General features: G+C 36.7%; 1 protein-coding gene across 2 annotated transcripts in view; it reads right to left on the bottom strand.

The window, feature by feature from the left end:
- Positions 1–13,857, bottom strand: part of LOC126354822 (unconventional myosin ID) — a 140,925-nt gene that overhangs the window by 39,552 nt on the left and 87,516 nt on the right. For both annotated transcript variants that reach the window (XM_050004764.1, XM_050004765.1), the window contains exons 14-15: positions 5,767–5,932; positions 5,517–5,672 (exon numbers count right to left, since the gene is read on the bottom strand). In XM_050004764.1, coding sequence (XP_049860721.1) covers positions 5,517–5,672; positions 5,767–5,932 — 322 coding nt within the window. The remainder of the gene's footprint in view (positions 1–5,516; positions 5,673–5,766; positions 5,933–13,857) is intronic.

The raw sequence follows: 13,857 nt of genomic DNA on the forward strand, positions 1-13,857 counted from the left end.
ACATATCTTTCTGACAAGATAGAGTATGCCACAAATAGTTCTGTATATGATGATGGAACAAGAGACAGTTTGGTCTTAGGGTTACCAACAGAAAAGAAATGCGAAGATCAAACAGCATTTTCTATCAGGAATTAAAGTTGTTTTACAACTTGTACAACAAAATGAAAGACTACTAAAATACATTTTTAATTAAAAAGGCAGTCAAAATACACCTCTACAATAATGTATACTACATAATTATAGATCAGTTAGTTACACAATTAGGAGTAGGTGTTAATAAAAAAAAGTGACAATTACAACATCCCTGTCACATTATGAGGTCTGTTCAAAAAATTCTGGAACTTTGTACACAAAATTTTTCTATGCTTAGCTTTTATTTCTTGTGCATGGTCTCCTTTGAAATACTCTCCTCCACAATTGATACACCGCTCACACTGCCATTTCCACTTCGAGAAACAGTCTTGACACACCTCTTGCTGGATTGCAAAAAGTGCTATCTGCAAATTTTCTTTTAGCTTGTCTCTTGTTGCAAATCTTCATCCTTTCAATAAGATTTTCTGCTTTGGAAACAAAAAAAAGCACGCAGGGGTCAGGTCTAGAGAGCACAGAGGATGATGAGTCACCACAGTGATCTCATTTTTTTGTGCAAACAGTCACGCACCAAGAGGGATGAATGTGCAGGTGCATTATCATGATGCAAGAGCCAAGAACAGTCTCATTAAATTTCAGGCTGTTACCTTCCTACATTTTCTCACAGGCATAGTAACACATTCCAATAGTACCACTGATTAATAGTTTGTCCTTTGGTATGAATACATGATGAACTAATCCTTCAAAGTCAAAGAAAACTATCAGCATGGCTTTGATATTTGACCTGACCTAATGACTTTTTTTTTGTCTTGGAGAACTTTTCCCGACCCACTGTGCTGCGTGAACATTGGTCTCAACATCGTAACCATAGACTAACATCTCATCACCAGTTATGATCCACTTAAGGAACACCCATTCTCATTTGGGCGATCCAAAAGCTCCTCACAGATTGCGAGGCAAAGACCTTTCTGGTCTCAAATCATGAACTATGGTACAAACCTGGCAGCAACACGATGCACTCCAAGATGCTGTGTCAGGATTTCATTACATTATCCAACTGAAATGTTACATTCTTCTGTAATTTCTCAGACAGTCAGTATTCAATTGGCATGCACAATTTCACTGACTTTCCTGACATGATCATCATCAGTGGACATCACAGGGTGTCCTGAACAAGGGTCATCTTTGTCTTCTGTCCAGCCATTTTTAAACCATGTGAATCATTTATAACACAGAGTATGGCTTAAGCACTCATCACCATATGCTTCCTGCATCATTTGGTGTCTCTCTTTAAATATTTTCTTGAGTTTCACACAAAATATAATGCAGATGCATTGCTCCTTTAACTGTGCAATCTCGAAAGTCACAAACTGTGCCATGCAATGTTATACTCAATACAGCACTGAACAATAACAGACATACCAAAATGAAACTTCTGGCAATTGCATAATAAACTCAGGTTTGTGCAAAGATGCCAACTGCATTTCACTCCAACACACCATTGGTGTGAAATTATTAATGTTCCAGAATTATTTTAACAAACCTCGTACCCTTTACAATGTATATTTTGTTCATCCAATATCTGCAGTGCATAATAATAAAATTTCACGTTTGTCCAATCTTTAGGAGATCTTGACTCATTTTTTCAGGTATGCAGAGGGGAAAACATGCAGGTAACTGAGACTGGTGTGTGTGTATTTGGATGACCAACAACAAAGTTCTTGGATTAAAAAGGGAGTAAGACAGGGATGTAGTCTTCTGCCCCTACTGTTCAATCCATTCATAGAACAAGCAATGATGGAAATAAAAGAAATGTTTAGGAGTGGGTTTAAAATTCAAGGTTAAAGGATATCAATGATATGACTTGTGGATGACATTGCTGTCCTTAGTGAAACTGTAAAAGAATTACATGATCTGCTGAACGGAATGAACAGTTTAATGAGTACAGAATATGGATTGAGAGTAAATCTGAAAAAGACAAATGTAATGAGAAGCAGCAGAAAAAAGAACAGTGGGGAACTTAACGCCAGGATTGATGGTCACGAAGTAGATGAAGTTAAGGAAGTCTGCTCCCTAGGAAGCAAAATAACCAACGATGGATGGAGCAAACAGGACATCAAAAGTAGACTAGCACTGGCAAAAAGGGCATTCCTCACCAAGAGAAGTCTACTAGTATCAAACATAGGCCTTAATTTGAGGAAGAAATTTCTGAAAATGTATGTCTGGAGCAAAGCATTGTATAATAGTGAAACATGGACTGTGGGAAAACTGGAACAGAGGAGATGTGGTGCTACAGACCAATGTTGAATATTAAGTGGAGTGATATGGTTTGAGGACATTCTGCATAGAATTGCAGAGGAAAGGAATACATGGAAAATGCTGGCAAGGAGAAGGGATGGGTTGATAGGACATCTGTTAAGACATAATTGATGAACTTCTGTGGTACTAGAGGGAGCTATAGAGGGTAAAAATTGTAGAGGAAGACAGAGATTTGAATACATCCAGCAAATAATTGAGGATGTATGTTGGAAGTGTTATTCTGAGATGAAGAGATTGGCACAGGAGAGGAATTCTCTGCATCAGACCAGCCAGAAGACTGATGACTCAAAACTATTATGTGAAAGCCTTCTCATAAAGTTTATAGAGCCAGATTTAAGTGAGGGATCTAGGAATATACTACTGTCCCTAACATATTGATCTCATAGAGACTGCAAACACAAGGTTAGACTAATCACAGCAAAGATAGAGGCATTTAAGCTATCATTCTTCCAACAATCCGTTTATGAATGAAATGGGAAAAAGCCCTAATAACGAATTAAAAGTTATGTACAAATTTAATGTTCAGCACAGAATAGCACTGTGTAGTGCCACTGCAGGCACCTGTTGTTAAACTTTGCTTTCCTGCTAACCTCACCAAAATGTAAAAATTAACATTTTTCAATTTTGCGGCAATTGCTACATAAAATATTTACTCATGTAACTGCTATTTCCACTCTTAAAAAAATTCTATCAAGTGTTGAAGACATAAAACTAGCCTGTTGAAAATGTATGGGCGAGTAGATCATTAGTTACAACATTATTGACTGTAGAACTAGCTTTAGGGTGTTAAAGGGCAAAGAGGCTCAGTGCTCAGTTGACCCCAAACAGCTAATTATGAACCAGCAGCATAGTTAAGCAGACTGTTGGTTTTATGGCTAGGGCACACAAAAATTCAACTGTACCAGAGATTGTAAAGTAGTGACAGATAACAAAGGTCAGCCAAACGTTTTGATATTAGTTTATATCGGCCATGTTGTTGGATTTGAGCAACTGAGAACTTGCTAAATTTGGCTATAAAGATTATAGTGAACCCATTTGTCAAGAGTAGCTAATGTGGCTACACCAGCCAAATATGTCACTTGTGGACATGGTATGAGGTAATTTGAGGTTACTGTGAATTACAGTATAAGCCCGCTTTTATGTTCTTGGAATTAACGTTTTCCCACCATTTACAAAATTTTTTATCATTCCTGTCAAATTTCCTATGCCCACAATGTTAGTTTGCACCCAATTTTGCATTAACATATTTATAATTTACGCATTACGAAAAAATATTCGTCGAGAAACAAAATGATGTTGACATGTTGGCTGTCCAGCAGTGTTTAAAAATATTACACCACTAAGTTTCTTGATAGCGTCGCACTCTACTCAGAGGACTTGAACCAGTAAACGTGTAAAAGTTGGAACAATTCGTGCCATATCTTCCCAACGCTGCCAAACACTACTTGGCATGATGGCTGATGGAAATAACTAGGTTCATTCGAATAAAGATATCATGACCATTCACAATCATTTCCGAACCCTCTATCACGCAAATGCAATTTCATGATTGTTGTGATCATCGTGACATTTTTGTCGAACCATATTTAGTGTGTTTTGGTGTGTGGCATCTTGTAGCGTTAGTTGACACAGTCATTCACTTTGCATTGCTCAAATGTTTTTAGTTTAAACAAATGCTGGTTACGATTTTTTTCATGTTGAACAAAAAGTGTATGAGAATTTATTCTCATTGTCAAGTGAAGTATTTTCGTATCATTTTTTGTGATGTTACACAAAAAGTATGAGTGACAGTTTGCATGTGTGTGGTTTACTACATAACTGAGGAGGCACAGTACCTGATAACCTCAAAAACATGACTACAGCGCATGAGAGGCAGAATAACACATATTCAAACACCACACAAAATACTTATGTTTGTCTTCTTTAATATGTCTTTCTTTGTTAGCAAGGACAAATGTTTAAATTTAAGTACAAAACATAATACTTCAGATTATCATGCAGCGCTAAAGACTTTGAATAGATGACAATGCAGAAAGTATGACGACAGTTACTTGAATTTCAATTTTATGTGTACTAATGTTGGAAATGAACTACCACACTGTGTCACGTGTCCTAGCTACTGAAAGCAAGCTTCGTAGTAAAATGAAACAACATCTGGAGTCAAATCACAGTATTTTGGTAAACAAACCACAACAATACTTTTCCCATGGGTTAAAAAATACAGGAAAAACTATCTTTCATTTAGCATGCTTCGTTCCTACAAATGCTCATGTTACATCTTACAAGTTACCTGCCGTGCAGCAAAGAGCAAGAAACCTCACAAACTACTAACATGGAAGAAGAAGTTGGATGATAAAGATATTCATTTCCACTCTTCTCCACAAGTGTTAGAAGATAATGACTTTCACATTATTAAAGAACTAAAGTCTGTGTTTGTCAATTATTTGACTGAACTCAGTGTAACGTTTTGAAGTACTTTCAAGGAGAAGTTGATAAGCACAACTGGATCACAGATCCTTTCCGTTCAGAACCTCCATGACCATTTACCACTGAAGAACAAGAGAAATTCATTAATATTTCTCCAGACTCGACATATAAATCAAGGTTCATGTCCTCACCGCTGCTAGAGTTTTGGAATGTGGTGAAACAGAGTATACGCAAGTAGATAACAACACCCTACAAGTTTTAACACCTTTTGCAACGTCCTACTAAAGTAGATTTTTCAGCTTTGGCATTGATCAACATTAAGTATATATCATGATTGGGGCAAAGAGATGTGAATTGCCATTTCCAGTCTTGTGCCAAGATCTGAAGAATTGATGATGAAGAAGCAAGCGTATTCTCGCCCTAGATTTCATTGCAAGAATAAGATATAACAATATTAATAGTTGATTAATATGCATTATGTCAACAATTAATAAAGAAACAACTACTCTTACTCAGTTATCTAAAAAACTTAAGTTTACATATCAGTGTTGGATGTTGTGCGCTAATTGAGCCACCAGTGTTTATGTCTTAGGTCAAGGGAGTGGTGGACTCAAAAAGTTTGGAAACCACTGGTATATAAATTTTTAAATGTTTACTAACTTTAAAGAATCTTTACTCACCTTCTGGAACCTGTCTGACGAACGAAGGCTATTAACACTTGTCATGAAAAGATTGGCATTCTGGTTTTCACTACTCTGGGCAAGATAATTGCCTTCCCACTTGCGTGTTTGCCCCCAGTGTGCACGCTTCCCTCGCAGTGCTGATGCAGCTATAATCTAAAAGCATTATATATGCACTATGAGAAATGTACCCATGTAATTAAGTAGCAACTCAATAAATTTTTGCTGGTACTCTGTAGTAATTATATACCTTGAGCTTCAGCTGTGGCCATTCATCTCTTGGAATTGGCCTTAGGATCATCCATGCTCTCCAACGACTGTAAATATTTTTCAGAAGGGGCACTAGAGGGCGTACAGCCACGGGTGGTGATGGCCATATAACAGATTTTCCATAATCCCGCAGTGATTTTACATGCCTGTAACAAAACATTATATCCCTGTAAGTGTACAAAATGATAATTCAAAAACCCAAGACAACAACAAAATGGTGTCTTCATTAATGTTTTATATAAAATTAGTAACAGAAAAATATTATGAAAAGGAAAGTCGCCACTCATCATATATCAGAGATGCTGAATCAAACAGGCACAACAAAAAGACAGTCTCAAATAAATAAATCTTCCACACGACTTGTGTCTAACATTATAACTCCTTATAGAGAAGTGGGAGATAGCAGGTAACATTACAAACTATATTTTATCACAGATGCTCTTGACGATTTGAAATAACTGATGAAGTATTAACAGTCTCCTCTCATTTTAATATTAGATAATGTATGCTGCATTCACTCTTAATCCAGGACAATATGATAAATACAATGAGCTACATCAACTAAGTACTATGATAACTTAATAGATGAAGACACACTGAACATATGCTATTATGGTTTGCACTTCTATTTCTTCGGCAATGCATTTATATGGCTGTGTACGGATTATACAGTATGGTGGTGTTTTGTCACTCAACACAACAAGTATACATCAATAGTGTGTTTCCACTTATCAGACATCAACTGATAAATCTCATCACATAATCACATTGCCTGGGACCAAAACATGCTTCTTTTTCAGTTTATCCAAATATCTGAAGGAACTAAATTAATAGTAGTCGGTATAATGTTACTACATGTGCACTCAAACTACAAGAAACATACTCAAACAAAGAGAAAATTTTTTGGCTTGTCAATAAAAGACTGTTTAAGGTACAGAAAAAATCACTTTTTTTTGACAGTGTGTCATTTCAGATCTATGAAGACTGTCCTACATTTTTCAGTACACAGATTTTAGCATCATGAGAGGTTCTGGAATATCTGTAAAATATCAATAGCCAACCAAAAACTTCTTTAGATATGGAAATAGGGCAATGTCAGAGGGAGGCCACATTCAGTGAATACACTGATCATCTGTCTGCCTGACTTTATTGGAAAAGAGTGAACCCGAATGCTTTTGCATCTTAGAGAAGAACATGATTCTGTTTTCTCTCTAATACACTATCGAATCTGGACTTTCCATTGTTTGACACTCTCTCTTTCATAAATCACTGTCCTCTTCAATTACCTCCAGAATAACACAAACACAGTCTTCCCATGTTCTTTTTGTTTCAATATAAGACTTTTTGAATCATCTTTTCACAAATTCAAATCATAATTTAATTTTTCCTGCAAAGAGTGAAAGTTCAATTTAGTTGATAATATGTATTTTAATCCTTGATTAGTGATTCAGGAAATGTTAATTTTTTTTCATTCCACATTATAATATATGATAAATTTCTGCAATTTGCGATCAAAGAAAATAAACTTTTCATCATTCATTTGCCACTAATGCTTATGAAAGACACTCACAGGTCAACATAGGGGACATAAAGGAGAGCTTGGTGTTTCTCTGTTGTTTCTATATTGTTATTTTACTTCTTATTATTAGTAAGTGGTTGGTCTTCCTAATTGTTATTTATCCTTAACATTTTCATGATCTTCTGAAAATGGTTGTAAAACTTGGCCTTGTAATGAAAGGTAAAACCAATAAACATACACCAACCGCCATTTTTTTTAAGTTTGGCATATACTTCACCACATGATGTTGGTCTATTTTCTCTTGTTTATTTCCATAACAAACAAACTATATGAGCACACTCCTTACGAATGCACCCCGATAACAAAGACAGTAAGGTGGCATAGCTCACCCTGGCCATGAGACAGATTTTATGAAAGAGGGAAGCGTGCTGGGAGGATGCCAACATTATCAAACACACACACACACACACACACACACACACACACACACACACACACACAAATACTTTTGCAGTAGTAGTTGCAGCTGTAGTAGCTGTGTCAGTATACTGGAAGATAGGTTTATAATAAACTAATTCAATATTGCCATGAGTTGTGGGTCACCATTTCAAACCCAACCACTACATAGTTATTCATTACTTAGTATTCATCATTTCTAGAAGATTCTTGAAATATCTTATGTCTGTAAGTGTGTACATTCTGGATAATTTGATGTTTGTTTCAGTACCATCACTTTCGAATATTCAATGTTTGTATAAATAGCCGCACTCTCCATCCAGGAGTTTGGTTCGGTTCGGTTCGGTTCTGTTCTTACTGTATGTTGGTTTGTAATAAATCTGCTTTTAATGCTAAGTGTTGATTTCATTGATGACCCTGCTTTCAAATTTAGACTTCAGAGTTGTTACATCGTGACATCCTCAGGTATTTCAAATCACCTACATCATTGTGTCACCTATTATGCAAGGAAAATGCCATCCCCTACAGCGACAGCGACTGGAACTGGAACACAAGCATTACTTTTTTCCCGTGGTCCATATATTCAGGAGACTGACAGCTTCAAAAAGCCAGCAGTAAGTCAGCTGCACATCAGACACCCATCAGTGATCTCCAGAGATGCTGGTCAGAACCCAATAAAATGACTGAAAGGACTTGATAAATTGCTAAATACAACAAGCCATATGATATGATGTGTGTGGCAAATGTGTACTTTTTACTTGGATGGCAAATCCAAGCAAAGATTTGAGGAAACAGAAAAGAAGCTCAAAAGCTGGGATAAATTCCAGGCCAAATTGAAGAAAATGTTTGGCAACAAAAGCAGCAAGTCTGCTTGGTGGAAGCAAAATTACAGAATAGATTCCAATGTGATTGGGAATCACAGTCCTACTCATGGAATGTTTGGGCTCTATGCCACATTGTGAATCCAAATATGGCATAAGCTCACAAAATCTTGCATTCAATGAAAGGAGTTGTTGGAGGCATGTACCAAGCTCTTTTGGTAAAGGATGTCACAATAACTGAGGGATTCATCAAGTAGTGCCAGCACATTGAGGAAATTCAACATAAAAGAATTGGACGAAAGAAGTATGCCTGACTCTCAAATGCGGTCGCTATGACATTTGTGGAAGATCACCGTATCCTCGGCACTCTCATATGCTAGCTTGTGAAAGACGAGAGACAACATTTTATGGCAACCAGAGCTGTCGGACCCTGTAAGCGAGAAACAGCAGTGAGGAGGTAACAGAGGACATCAAAGAAGAAGTGTACTGCTCTTTAGCGTCAACAATGTATGAAAAATATTGATCACTACTTGTCGTAAGGATAGCATGTTAAGTTACAGAAGGCACAACTAAAAGGCACTTACACATTAGGTTTCTGCTACAGCCTTTGTCAGAAAAGGAAACAAACAAACACACACACACACACACACACACACACACACACACACACACACACACACACACACATAAAGGGCTGGTGCTTTGGCAGGGGGCAGCACACAAAAAAGGGTGGGAGATGAGGATAGGGAGGAAGTGATAGGACAGAGCATGTGAAAACTTGAGTGGAGGGTGTGAGGACAGTATGTTATCATGGGTTGAGACCAGGATAATTGCTGGAATAGGAATTATGTTGTAAGCATAACTCCCATCTATGCAATTCAGAAAAGTTGGTGGTGGAAGGGAGGATACAGGTGGCTCGGGTTGTGAAGCAGCATTGAAATCGAGCATGTTATGTTCAGCTGCATGGCCACACCTGTGGATCCTTGCTTTCTGGTTGTGTTGTTACATTCATCTATCGAGGATCAGCATCTGCGGCAGTCACGCCTCCATAGACAGTTTTCCTGAAGTTGGCATCCAGGCGAGCAGTCATATCTAGGTATGGTGCTGGAGAATGGCTACAATGTGTTTGTAAGCAACCTCATCCAGGGTATGGTGATGGTCTTTGTCTCACAGATTGACTACAATCATTTGCAGTTGGTGATGACAGTCAAAGGTAGCCTCTCCCATTGTCAAACGGGTCTTCAGTTTCCTCGAAGCTCCCATTCTCAATCTGCCTCTGAATTGCAGTACAGTTTCATATGGATGGCATGGACAACTTCTCTGTGTCTTGTCTTCTTGCTGAAGGATTGTAATTGTCAACTTAATACGTGACTTCCAACAAACTGCCACGGGACCATTGATAAGATCTACATTCATAATGCTGTAGTTGCTCCAATGAGAACTCGTGAAATAGTGGGTCACTGATTCTCCAGAAATAGAACAATATCACAAGATGTGGTCTATGCAGTGTGGTGTAGTGGATAGCGTGGCTGTTAGGCATGCCATGGATCACCAGCTTTGACCACCAGGTATTATTTGTTATTTAGTATTTGCCATTTCTGGAAGGTTCTTGAAATATGTTGTACGTGTAATATTCGCATATTCTGGAATATTCAATGTTTGCATTAATATCAGCATTCCGGTATTTTCAATGTTTGTATAAATAGCTGCGCTCTCTGTCCAGGGTTCAATTCTGTTCTGGCTATACATGAAGTGCCTTCAATGCTATGTGTCATTGATGACCCTGCTTTTGGATTTGGACTTTAGTGTGGTTACAACATGACAATATTCTATTAAAATACATATAACGCACATGAAATACTTCAGGGAAATAAAAAGTGCAAGAAAAATAAACCTTGAAACTGCTCACAGGTTAAAACTGTATATTAGGCTGGAGAACACAAACACAGCATTATTTAGTAACGTACTAACAATCTGCCCTAACTTCACACACACAGTGATTGAGTATCTATGGCCAGACAACTTGCCTTGTGTAAGGGTAATAGATTATATACACAAATCGTCCTCATGAATTAGTCTGCCTAATACAGAAAACTGTATCAAAATCTCTACAGTAATTCTTGAGATTAGCCTTCACATGCAAACAGAAAAATGTGGTGGGTGAATTTAATTTAGTAATATGTGTAGATGCAGAAGTACTTTTGTGACGTTTGCAAAGTAGGAGAGAGGGCCTGGCAAAATTAAAGTACTAGGACAGATCATGAGTTGTGTTTCCATGGCTCAGTCAGTAAGAGGTTTGCCCATGAAAGGAAAGGTTCTGGGATTGAATCGCAACCCAGCAAATGTTTTTAATTTGACACATAGTTTCCAAACAGTGTACACTTTACCGCAGAGTGCAAGTACAGTCCTGAAAAGAATACTACAACCATCAAACAGTGTCAGTTTGCCAGCCCCTTTTTTATTTTTTATTTATTTAATTTTTTTGCCATATTGGACCACTTGAGTCAGTCCACATTCAATTTTTCTTTGAAGGTTGTACTATTCAGTTCTTGCAATCCACCCAATATTGTTTCATTCCTTCCAATAATAATGTTCTCAATCTATACGATATCTCTACAGCCCTTCTATGTGTCATTTCCCATGAAAATTTGTAGTACTTAAGAAGAGTATTAATTTTATCTTTCTTCTCTGCATCTGTTATCTGGAGTCCAGCTGCTTGAAGATCTTGCAAAGTTTACCAGGTTCATCATCTTCCAGTATTTTTTCTAAGACTTCTCATCTCAAGTTATCATAAAATCCTATTTCCTTGTATTTGCAATATGTGAAAGAAGTATGACATCCTTTTCTTCTTCATTATGCTGGTGAAAGGGTCTGTCCCTCAATAGACAGTTTCATTGGGGAAGATTCTCCAGACTCCTTCGACCAGGTATTTTTTATTTACACAAGGTCTGATCGTTCTTGTTTCACCTTTAAGGAGCCAATCAGCTCCTCTTTCATTTTTTAATTTGGAACAGAGTTTTGCAAGTAAAAGTGGTTTCCAAGAGATTTATTACTTTATAGAACTGGATCACAGATCTACTGACAAGCATTTCTTATTACAGATTGACGAGGTTAGAAATGGTGCTTTTTTATTTTGTTGGTTCTATTTAAATACATTTCTTTATTGCTTAATTTTCACTTGATGATTTCTCCAAGATACTTAAACAGCAGACTATTTTAACCTTCTGACTGTTTATGGAGGCTTTACTAATACGCAAGAATTTGAAGGGCATGACCTCAGTTTTCTAAAAGGAAACTTGTAATCCTATTTTTAAGGTGGTTCTTTGGAAACTGGTGATTTGGGCATGAACTTTTTCCATTTCAAGAGCTAACAGGGCTAAATAATCTGAAAGCCACAGGCAGTTTGTTCTTGTCAAGGGTTTTATTCCATTTACGATTTTGGGTGAGTTTTCTTTTTGTCACACTTCAGAAGGCAACATTAGAAAGAGGTGGGGATAATCTAACATCTTGTTTAAGACCAGTTTTCATCATGAAAGCTTTTGAAATTTCTTTCCACAACATTACCTTGGAATCTGTGTTGGTTAAAGTTAGTTCAATGATTTTTATTAATTTGGGATGAAGACCATATGATCTGACGATTTTTAGAAGTGTGAAACGGTGTACGCTATGCTTCTCTGAAATCTGTAACTAAAAAAGAGATTTCATTTCTTTGCCTCACAATATTCCATTATTAGTTTCAAGTTGAGAATCTGGTCTGAGCAGTTTTTGTATGTACAAAAACATCCCTGGTCTTCTCCAAGTTGTGGTTTAAGAATGTTTCTGATCTTGTCATGAATGACATGTGAGAAATTTTTGTATATGCAGCGAAGAATGGTTATTCGTCTGTAATTATCTGAGTTAGCTCCTTTTTAAAATAATGGATGGATTAGTCATGTGCTCTGAAATTTTCTCTGAGGTCCACATTTAGACTAGACGATGGTGATGATTTATGATTGCATCTTTTACTGGTTACTGTATTTTTTCAGGTTACTGTACATATTATGTCTTTGCCACATTCCTTGCAATTTTTTAGTTCTTGAATTGCAAGTTTACCTTGTTAATGGTTGGACGATCTATTAGACAAGGGCAATTAAAATGAATGTATCCATATTTATTTGAAACACTCCCAGTTAACCAATGCAATTTAAAAATCAGTTGCATGTTTCTGCGATGATCTCTGTACTTTATAGGTTACTATATGTTAACTTTCCTGAGTTCCCTTTCAAACTTAATGTTGGGCATTCATAAATTTTAAGACAGCTGCCAAAAGTTTTGCAATAATCTCATAATATCTTTCCCTTTAAATTTTATTCCAAGATTTCTAGGGTGTTTTCAAGATGTTTAATATTTTGCCTGAGGATTTTTATGGCTTGAATTCTTTTGTTTTCTTAGTTCTAAATTTGATTCTTCTGACTTTTAGACTTGGTGGTTTATCCAAGCTTGGTTTCTTCTCTTTATGCCTGGATGCATTCTTCATTCCACCAATTAAGTTCCTTCTTGGGATTTACTGGAAGTAATTCTTCCACTTATTAATTTGATATGATTGAATCTTCTCTCTCTCTCTCTCTCTCTCTCTCTTTTTTATTTTTGCCACAGGAGTTTTCTCAGTCCTGTGTGTCTACAATCAAGTCACCATGTGGTGTGATGGGTAGTACATGGTGCACTTTCACTGTTTTGTTTTCTCTTTTTAGTACTCAATTTGAGGACAGCACGTGGGGAGGAGGACTGAAAATATGCCCTTGTACGAAAACAAATTTCTCAAAGATCATCTTGTGAGATGTGTGTGGAAGGCAGTAATGTTTTTTTTTCGCCTTATCTTGGAACTGACACACTAGCCAAAACCAGAATCCTATGCAAATTAGCTATAATTCAAGAACTTCCAAGATTTACTATTAAAAACAAATGAATAGAAAATGTAAATGTCCCTAATCACATCCCAATTATTCCAACAGATGGCATTCAAGTTTAATTTTTTTTTTTTTTTTTTTTTTTTTTTTTTTTTTTTTTTTTTTTTTGACTCACATTTGCAATGACCATCAACAAGACACAAAAGACAATTGCTACACGTGTGTGGACTACATTTGTAAAATCCATTCTTCTCATGTGGACAACTCTATGTGGCTTGCTCGTGCTTCGAGAAACCGTCTGACTTATTTGTGAAAGCACCAGATGAAAAAACCAAAAGTATTGTGTATCCAAAAGCACTTAAATACACAGATTATAAACCAAACACTTT

Source organism: Schistocerca gregaria, chromosome 3 (genome assembly GCF_023897955.1).
Source record: "Schistocerca gregaria isolate iqSchGreg1 chromosome 3, iqSchGreg1.2, whole genome shotgun sequence".
Lineage (NCBI taxonomy): Eukaryota > Metazoa > Arthropoda > Insecta > Orthoptera > Acrididae > Schistocerca > Schistocerca gregaria.